Source organism: Pagrus major, chromosome 19 (genome assembly GCF_040436345.1).
Source record: "Pagrus major chromosome 19, Pma_NU_1.0".
Classification (NCBI taxonomy): Eukaryota; Metazoa; Chordata; class Actinopteri; order Spariformes; family Sparidae; genus Pagrus; species Pagrus major.
In genome coordinates, this window is record NC_133233.1 from 29,537,288 (window position 1) to 29,547,497 (window position 10,210).

At 45.5% G+C, this 10,210-nt stretch overlaps 2 protein-coding genes across 2 annotated transcripts in view; both read left to right on the plus strand.

Annotated features, from left to right (window-relative positions):
- The window catches only part of LOC141014376 (5'-AMP-activated protein kinase subunit gamma-1-like), a 10,126-nt gene extending 4,650 nt beyond the window's left edge, over positions 1-5,476 (plus strand). The window contains exons 7-12 of the mRNA XM_073488115.1: positions 244-409; positions 491-528; positions 609-755; positions 1,219-1,312; positions 1,425-1,714; positions 5,435-5,476. Coding sequence (XP_073344216.1) covers positions 244-409; positions 491-528; positions 609-755; positions 1,219-1,312; positions 1,425-1,714; positions 5,435-5,476 — 777 coding nt within the window. The remainder of the gene's footprint in view (positions 1-243; positions 410-490; positions 529-608; positions 756-1,218; positions 1,313-1,424; positions 1,715-5,434) is intronic.
- Positions 5,477-6,188: 712 nt separating this feature from the next.
- Positions 6,189-8,816, plus strand: LOC141014217 (gamma-crystallin N-B). Its single transcript, XM_073487917.1, has 5 exons — positions 6,189-6,209; positions 7,024-7,115; positions 7,604-7,760; positions 8,263-8,408; positions 8,681-8,816. Exons 1-5 carry the CDS (start codon positions 6,189-6,191, stop codon positions 8,814-8,816), a joined length of 552 nt encoding a protein of 183 aa, XP_073344018.1.
- Positions 8,817-10,210: the final 1,394 nt, after the last annotated feature.

A 10,210-nucleotide genomic window follows, 5' to 3' on the forward strand; every position in this document is an offset into this window, starting at 1 on the left:
AAATTTGTCTAATTCCAGTTATCACATAAAGTACAGTAACACTGATACTTCTACTGTAAACAACATGTGCCGCAGTGCCCCCTGGTGGACAGGTGAACAACTGTGTGTGTGTGTGTGTGTGTGTGTGTGTGTGTGTGTGCGTGCGTGTGTGTGTGTGTGTGTGTGTGTGTGTGTGTGCGCGCCTGTGTGTGTGTGTGTGTGTGTGTGTGTGTGTGTGTGCGTGTGTGTGTGTGTGTGTGTCAGGTGTGTGAGATGCCCATGCCGGCCTTCATGAAGCAGACTCTGGAGGAGCTGGCTGTGGGGACGTACGCCAACATCGCCTACATCCACCCCGACACGCCGCTCATCACCGCGCTGTCCGTCTTCACGCACCGCCGCGTGTCCGCCCTGCCCGTCGTCGACCACAACGGTAACCGACGGCAACAACACGATTGATATCTGTAGACAGTGGGCTCAGTGTGACGCGTTGTCTCCCCGTGTGTGTCTGCAGGTAAAGTGGTGGACATCTACTCCAAGTTCGACGTCATTGTGAGTGAATCAGGTGTCAGGATGTTCAGATCAGAGTTCTGTTGAGTGTGTGGAGACCTGAGTGTGATCCGTCTCTACAGAACCTGGCGGCAGAGAAGACCTACAACAACCTGGACGTGACGGTGACGCAGGCGCTCAGACACAGGTCGCAGTACTTCGAAGGCGTCATGAAGTGCAACAAACTGGAAACACTGGAGACCATCGTGGACCGCATCGTCAAGGCCGAGGTACCGACCCGTTATCGGTACCATGTCAGAGGTCTGAGAGGATCACGTGACCTGCTGCGTCATTATAAGTATTCATGTTGACCTTCAGGATTTAATTCAGTGGTTTCAGAGGTTTGTGGTTAAAACCTGCTGATGGAGAAATGAATGATTATGATTAAAAATGCTGCAGTGAGAAAACGAAGCCGTGAGAATCCTTCTACTCTATTACAGTAGAGAGCTGAGTTTACCGGGTGCACCTGAATGCATCACGAGTCCCTGTGCTGACAGACAGACAGACAGCAGAGGACAGAAGCTGTCGTCTGTAAAGACACCTGAACGCAGCACAGACTCACATTATTAGATCTTATTGAAACAAGCGATTAATATTCAGTGTGTGTGTGCGTGCGTGTGTGTGTGTGCGTGTGTGTGTGCGTGCGTGCGTGTGTGTGCGCGTGCGTGTGTGTGTGTGTGCGTGTGTGTGCAGGTTCACAGGCTGGTGGTTGTTGATGAGGAGTCTCGTATCGTCGGCATCGTCTCTCTCTCTGACATCCTGCAGGCGCTGGTTCTGACCCCCGCAGGTACACACAGTACACACAGTACACACAGTACCAGTACTGCTGTGAAGTACAAACTAGCTGCTGCAGTACTCTGTGTTTCAGTAACCGTCTCTCTCTGTCTGTCTGTCTGCAGGTCTTGGGAGGAAGGAGTCTCTCCCGTCTCATCTGACAGCTTTGGACTCAACAGAACCAGAAACGGGATGTAAACCTGAACCAGATCAGGAGAAAGACCAGGACCTGGGGCTGGAGCCCAGTGCAGAGACAGAGACTGAGAGTAAAACTGAACTGGACCAGGACCCGGACCAGGACGGAGGACTGGAGCCGGGTACAGAAACAGAGACGGGCTGCGGGGACACTGATACTGCTGAGACCTGCCAGCAGGGGGAGACAGAGGGGGAGACAGAGGGGGAGGGAGACAGTGAGGTGAGACAGACAGAGAGTGAAGACACAGCAGAGTCACAGACAGAGGGTGAGACAGGTGGAGACACAGCAGAGACACAGACAGAGGGTGAGACAGGTGGAGACACAGCAGAGACACAGACAGAGGGTGAGACAGGTGGAGATGCAGCAGAGACACAGACAGAGGGTGAGACAGGTGGAGACGCAGCAGAGACACAGACAGAGGGTGAGACAGGTGGAGACGCAGCAGAGACACAGACAGAGGGTGAGACAGGTGGAGACGCAGCAGAGACACAGACAGAGGGTGAGACAGGTGGAGACGCAGCAGAGACACAGACAGAGGGTGAGACAGAAGGAGGAGAGGAAGGAGGGGATGAGACGGGTGAAGGAGAGAGGGAGGAGGAGAGGAAAGAGGATGAGGAGGCTGGTGAAGGAGGTGAGGAAGAGAAGGAGGAGGGAGGAGCAGAGGAGGAGGGAGGAGCGGAGGAGGAGGGAGGAGTAGAGGAGGGAGGAGCAGAGGAGGGAGGAGCAGAGGAGGAGGGAGGAGCAGAGGAGGAGGGAGCAGAGGAAGAGGGAGGAGCAGAGGAGGAGGGAGGAGCTGGTGAAGGAGGTGAACAAGGGGAGGAGGGGGAGGCGGCGTGACGTCCTCACCCGGGGTCTCTCTGGACTTTGTCGTGACTCGCCGCGCTCCAGCTGCTCACCACAGAAGAAGAAGAGGGACAGGAAGGGGCGGGGCCGAGACAGAGCGCTGACAGAAGGCTGATCTGTGATTGGCCAGGAGGCTCTGAAAGTCAGTTTATCATTGGTTGAAGGGCGAGGAGTCGCCACAGGGCTGTGATTGGACGGATGGTGTGGAGGTGGGAGGGACATGTGGGTGATTGACATGTGCCGGAGCCAATCAGGGATCTGTGATGGTTTTTACTCAGAGGATCATTTATTGTTTCAAGTTTTATCACAGAGATGATCTCTGGAGGTTCTGATTGGTTGATTAGAAACACGCTGTGGCTCTGATCCATGACATGTAGATAAAAACAGCTTCAATAATCAATACATACTGATCAATACATACTGTACATACATAAAGCTTGAGAATAAATATAATCCTCAGATGAATTATCTATACATTCTGGTAAACTCCTCCCAGTAGATGATTTTAGATGAACACAAACTGATTTAGTGTCAATTTCCCATAATGCAACTGGAGTACCTTGACAGTATATCACTGCAACCCTCAACTGGATAAACAATATTCATTAGACGATACGGCCGTCTATATATCAGGCTAACGTCACTGCTAGCTTCTCCAACAAGCTAACCTCCTGCTGCTGCTTCACATTAAAAGACTTCACAGAGTGGCTTTTATTGTGAAACAGCCACAGGAAGTGTAACATAACATCTGAGGATTATGTTGATTTGAGGCTGGACTGACGACACACCTGTTGTTGTGACTCTGTTGTGCAGTTACCAGCTGTAACCAGCAGGTGTCACTAAATCAAGCAGGACTGACTCTGAAGGACCACAAAGAGATTTAAAGAGACAGTGACCTAATCACAGATCAATACACCTGATCAGAGCTGATCAGTGAACTCCTGTACAGACATTATTAGTTAATACAGATATAATCACTTTTTATCCTCATGACCCCTCTGTGATGTCATACAGGGGCGGGTCCATCACGTCGTTGTGGTGCCTTTCATTTTAGCCGCAGCTTCTGATTGGTCAGAGAGTTTTAAATAAGTCATTGTTATAATCGTTTTAATTCCAGATATCACTGAAACACTGTTGACCTGCTGCACCAGAGATCATCATGTTATTAAACACTGTACGTTACGTATCGTTGATAGACGACAAAATCAAATGTTTCTTATTTTGGTGTAAAAATTTTAAATGATTCTGTACAAAGATAGATTTTATTGTTGAGCTAATGTATTTATAGTTTCTAGTTGTGTTCACAGATGGACTCGCATGAAATTTTGTAGTTCACAGTGAGACTGTAGGGGGCGCTCACACCGGACACTCTGGACCATCGCAGTCAAATTTAATATGTCAACAGGCTAATGTTAACGTTAGCTTCTCCGACAGGCTAATGTTAACGTTAGCTTCTCCAACAGGCTAATATTAACGTTAGCTTCTCCGGCAGGCTAATGTTAACGTTAGCTTCTCCAACAGGCTAATGTTAACGTTAGCTTCTCCAACAGGCTAATGTTAACGTTAGCTTCTCCAACAGGCTAATGTTAACGTTAGCTTCTCCGACAGGCTAATGTTAACGTTAGCTTCTCCAACAGGCTAATGTTAACGTTAGCTTCTCCGACAGGCTAATGTTAACGTTAGCTTCTCCAACAGGCTAATGTTAACGTTAGCTTCTCCAACAGGCTAATGTTAACGTTAGCTTCTCCAACAGGCTAATGTTAACGTTAGCTTGTTTCTGTCTGACGTTGTCGTCCAGCTGACTGTCGATGTCTCCAGACTGAGCTGTGTGGACTTCCTGTTTCTATCAGCTGATGAGGACGTTAACGAGTCGCTCTGCTGGTTTTATAAACGTTCTGTATGTTAATCTGCTGTTAAAAACAATAAAACAAACTGATTTCTTTCTTTTAAATTGGTCGTGTTTGAGTTTCAGTCGCTCTGCTTCAGCTGTAACTAAGTACATTTACTCAACTACTCTGCTTTAGTACAATTTTTGGGTACTTGAATATTTTCTGCTCTCAATACGTGAGCTCACCACAGTCCAGAGGAAACTGTTGTATAAGTTATTATATATGTTTGTTATGTGATGGTACTTCAGGTCAGTTTAATGTTCAGCAGGTGATAATTACAGTGATTCCCTCAACATGTATCGAAAGTGACCCGACATGATTCAATAATATTCTGCTGAATAAACAGTTCTGTGATCTGCCTTCTCACAGCAGGTTACTGTTGAACTTCAGTAATTTAAATTAAGTTACTGTATTTTATTTCTCTGCAGTAAACAGCCGTCAGCAGGGTTTTCATTATTTTACAGTTTGTTTAATGAAATTTAAATTTACAGCTTTTTTAAATTAAATTTTTATTTTTAAGTTTACACTCTGAGGTTTGAAGCAGCTGTTCACCTGGTTTGGTTCTGATTCAGTTCAGAAGTCTCAATAAGCAAATGTTTCCGTGTGATCACTGATGAACTGGACCTGCTGCATTTTTACTGTTAGTTTTAGTCAAATGACACAAACATGTAGGAGTTCATCTCTTCAGACCGTCAGTATACGTATACTGAAACGCTTCAGTATACTGAAGTTGTTAACGTTTAGTCATTCAGTTACATTGTGAATTAAAATAAGCTCTGTGTGTTGAAGCGTCAGGACTCAGGACGGTGACGACTGTCTGCTGTCACTGAAGTCGACGGATGTAGAAACACTTCCTGTCTGAACAAACATCTTGACATGGTGGATATAATCTGAGATGATGACCTCATGATGACCTCATGATGACCTCATGATGACTGTCTTGTGACCAACATCCAGAGAGCGACGTCTAATCACACTGAACCTCACAGACCAGCAGACTTCAGTCCAGTTCTCCTCCTTTCTGTTAAATCCAAATGTCTTCCAGACTTCAGACTGTTGTTGATCCCTCACAAACATGGATCCAGTAGGGCGAACACAACAGTCCGGTTCTGAACCTTAAACGAGATTTGGAGTCATCGACTGACTCATAAAACGTTTATATTGATGTTCTCACACCTCTCATGTTAAACACACGGCACTCCTACAGTTTAATGAAGTCCTCTCTGGGCCTCCAGTTCTGGTGCTGTGAGCGGAGCAGTCTGATGAAAACCCAGCTGCTGAGGTGAAATCACCTGTTTCATGTTTCCTGTTGTTCACTCATCAGATTACTGTTTAAATCAGATGTTTGTCTCCATGGTAACGCTGCCACAGTCTGTGATTGGCCTGTTGAAACAGTCCTTTCACCGTCTGCGTCTCTATAGAACCTGACATGTGCAGTATCATCGACCCGCAAAGCTCGGGCCAAGCACATTCTATTGAGTCCACACACACACACACACACACACACACACACACACACACACACACACAGACACAGACACAGACACACACACACACACACACACACACACACACACACACACAGACACACACACACACACACACACACACACACACACACACACACACAGACACACACACAGACACAGACACAGACACACACACACACACACACACACACACACACACACACTCACACACACTCACACACATACACACACACACACACACACACACACACACACACACACACAGCAGAATCAGCAGACACATCAGGATGAAGGGAAAGCGCCGAGGCAGCAGAACCTGTTAAAGCCCGGTCTTTTGTCCGGCCGGCGGCCCCTGGGCCCTCGCTCGCCCCTCGCTCGCCCCCCTGCAGTATATATTGGGGTGTCCAACTTTTTCTCTGTTACACTGTGTGTGTGGTTGTGGGCCAGGTTGGACTTCATCCAGTGGGCAAAATGTCGCAGTACTCTGGAAAGGTGAGTGACAGCAGCTGTAATGTGGAGACGGAGCTGAGAGTCCAACCAGGAAACATTTATTTAAAGGAACTTTGTTTTTATTTTGTCTTTTACCATCTAATTCTTCCATGATATCAGACCAGGCTCCTGCATTTAAATAGCTTGATTTTTGAATGGAGTTTGGTGTGATGTTCCTGCTGTGCTGACTGACAGCAGCTGTAGCTCTGAAGGGAATATAATGACATTTATTTATATTTATTTATGCAAATGAGCCATTATTTAGCACTGCTGCTGTTCTTTGTATCTCTACTCACATCAGATGATTCTGTCAACATGTCTCTTCACCAGTTTGTCGATCAGCAGTCAAACAGCTTATTTAAAGAAACTGTTTTTTCGGACTTTAGCTTCCTTTTTCTAAACTAAGTTCCTGATGAATCTGAGTTCTGACGTTAATGTCAAAACTCATAATTCAAACATCTTCTTCCATGATATCAGACGTGTCTCGTGCATTTAAATAGCTTGATTTTTGAATGGAGTTTGGTGTGATGTTCCTGCTGCGCTGACTGTGGCAGCAGCTGTAGTTTTAATTCTGAGGATGACGTCATTTTATTTTGACACAACAAGTGAAACAATCATATTTTCTGTTACAAGTTTTCTGATATTTCCAGATGAAATCTGCAGTAATTAGTTTAACTGTCCGGGACAGAACTGTGAACTGAGACAAACAGTTAATGTGAAACGCTCACCTTCAGGTTTCTGTCAGAACTTCAGTCCAGCAGCTGAATTCTTCATCAGGTCAGAAGTTTTCTCAGTGAACATGTTGGTTATTTCTCAGATCACCTTCTACGAGGGGAAATGCTTCACCGGCAGGAAGCTGGAGGTCAGAGGTGACTGTGATAACTTCCAGGACCGCGGCTTCATGAACAGGTGAGAAGAGTCCAGATGGTCCACAAACACACGGGCCACGTTTTCATCAGATCCTGGAACCTTCAGTACCGACAGTCATATGTGGCGTCCATGTTGGGTGTTTGGTGGTTAGGAGTCCAGAAGAACCTGGATCCACTTTACCAAAACTCCACCAGAGTCCATCAGAGTCAGAACAAATCTGTTAAAAGAGTTTGTGTTCGCTCAGAAACCTCAGTAAACTGAAGTGGGTCCCGGGACCAGACAGAACCGGACCCCCCAGGGCTCCTGGTTTTGTACTCAGTAGATCTCGAGGAGTCTCCACCTGTTTTAATTCATCAAAACCTGATCGCAGCAGGTTAAACCGTCTCCATGGCGATGATCATTAACTCTCCTGATGAATCCGCACTTCCTGTTGTTTTTCACATTAAAAGTCTTCCTTTAAAGGAACGTTTGCAGGTGAACATGGAGGAAGTGTTGAGCTCCATGAATGTTCTTGTGTGTGTTTTCAGGGTGAACTCGATCCGTGTGGAGAGCGGCGCCTGGATCTGCTACGATCACCCCGACTTCAAGGGCCAGCAGTACATCCTGGAGCACGGAGAATACCCAGAATTCCAGAGGTGGAACTCCCACAACGACCACATGGGATCCTGCAAGCCCATCCGCATGGTACGTCCTCTGATCGCGTCCGTCTTCTTTAGTATTCAACCTCGACCGGCTCACAGAGGACGGTCGTGTTCCCCAGAGGATGAACCCTGGAGATAATGACCTCTCCTGTAGCGCCACCCTCAGGCCAAATGTGACCTTGTACACTGCAGACGATCAGTGAAACTACTGTGATTTAATTCACACTTTTACATTTAAGCTTTTATTCCAAGTAGATTTCACTTCGTTACGTCTCCAAAACTGATAAATAGATTAAAAATAAACAAATAAAAGCAGAAAGCAAGAAGAAGGAAGAAGGAAGAGGAGAAGGTTCTGGTTCTGGTTCTGTCAGCTTCATGTTTATGTTGTTTTGTAGTTGTGTTGAGACGAACAGCCGTCAGAAATCCTCTAAAGAATCAAGGAGTGAAATGTTTAACCTCTGATGTGTTTGGTGACGTGTGGAGGACGCACGGATCTATAAAGATAAACCGACATCTCTTACAAACATCTTCACTGTCCCCTGCAGCACGGCGAACACTACCGCATCGAGCTGTTCGAGGCCTGTAACTTCTCCGGCCAGTGTGTGGAGATCTGCGACGACTGTCCCTTCCTGCAGAGCCGCGGCTTCTCCAAGAACTGCATCAACTCCGTCAAGGTCTACGGAGACGGAGCGTGAGTGACACACAGACACAACATGTAATGTTAGTACGGGACGTCAAAGGTCCACGCTGGGAGACAAGTTGATTTCTGTGACGGCGTCCGACTCGTCTTATAATCCCACAGCGTCGTTATGTGACGAGCTGGGAAAGAGACTCAGGAATCAACTTGCCTTCCAGCAGCAGCTTGAACCTGATCACCTTCAGGTGTCAGGCATTTAAATGTGACAGAGTGGATTGTGGGAAATCTGACGGACGCTGTTATTAATGGCGTGATGTTTCTTCCAGCTGGGTGATGTACGAGGAGCCCAACTTCCGTGGTCGCATGTACATCGTGGAGCGTGGAGACTACTGCAGCCATAACGAGTGGCAGGCCCAGAACCCCAACATCCAGTCCATCCGCAGGGTCGTCAACTACTTCTAAACCCTGACCCGCTCCAGTGACTTGTACCAGCGCTGTAATCATGTACAATAAATAAACCCAGACTGACAGAAGACAACAGGTTTTTTATCAAACACTCTGTGTGTGTTGTTTTGTGTGACCACATGAACACATCACCAACAACACAATCATAACCAATAATAATGTGCTCTTAATGACGTTAATGATTCAAACGACCTGAAAGAAACATGTTCTCCTAAAGAACCGGACCTGAGCAGAACTGCAGAGGAGGCAGGTTTATTAGTACAACATGAGGCAACTCAACGTGCTTCACAGGCCTCAGACACATAAAACAAGCAGGAGGAAAGAAAAGCTTGAAACAAGTGAAGAAGTAGGAAAGCTACAGGAGAAGGTTCAGAAGAGCCGAGACTGAAGAATGAAGTCACAGCTCAGCTCAGAGCTCTTCAGGCTCCATTTAAAGAGTTTGTTCCAGATGTTTGGGTCATAATAACTGAACGCTGCTGCTCCAGGTTTAGTTCTGACTCTAAAGCAGACCTGGACCTGACGACCTCAGAGGTCCGGATGGTTCAGGTCTTTATAAACCAACAGCAGGATGTTGAAATCTGTTTTCTGACTGACAGGAAGTCAGTGTAAAGATCTGAGAACTGGAGCGATGTGATGATCCACTGTTCTGGTGCTTGTTCGGGCTCTGGACCAGCTGCAGCGTTCTGATGGGTTTATTAGAGTTCTGTAAAGACACAGTCACAGAAGTCGAGTCTGCTGAAGACAAAGACAAAAAACTATGAACATGTAGCTTTGATTAAATTATATATGTGTTTATATATTTCTACAGGAGGCACAACTCTGAGAGGAAAAGCCGACATTTTGAGAAAACATAATTATTTGATACATTTTGACTCACAAACATTTTTAAATCAAGCTTAGTTTTCATCTTTTTTGTTGTTTAACTGGCAGAGATGGGCTTTTATTATTATTATTATTATTATTATTATTATTATGATTATTATTATGATTATTATTATGTATTATTATTATTTATTACTATTATTATTATTATCATTATTATTGTTATTATTTATCTCTGCCTCCAACCTTAGTTCATTCAGAAACACACAAAGTGAAGATTATAACTGACACTGAGCTGCTGTGAACATACGAGTGTTTCCAGATGAAGCAGATGTGAAGGAGGTGTCATTAAAGTGTCGCGTGCTGCTGTAAAAGACAGACTCCTGATATTACGGGCTGAAGTTGGTTCAAGCCTTATTTCTGTTAGCAATGAAGATATATATATATATATATATATTTATTTATATATTGGATAATAAGATATTTATATTACTGGTTGTATGAAATTATAGCCAAATTATAGCTCTGAAACATTACGTGGCGATATATGTATATATATATATATATAT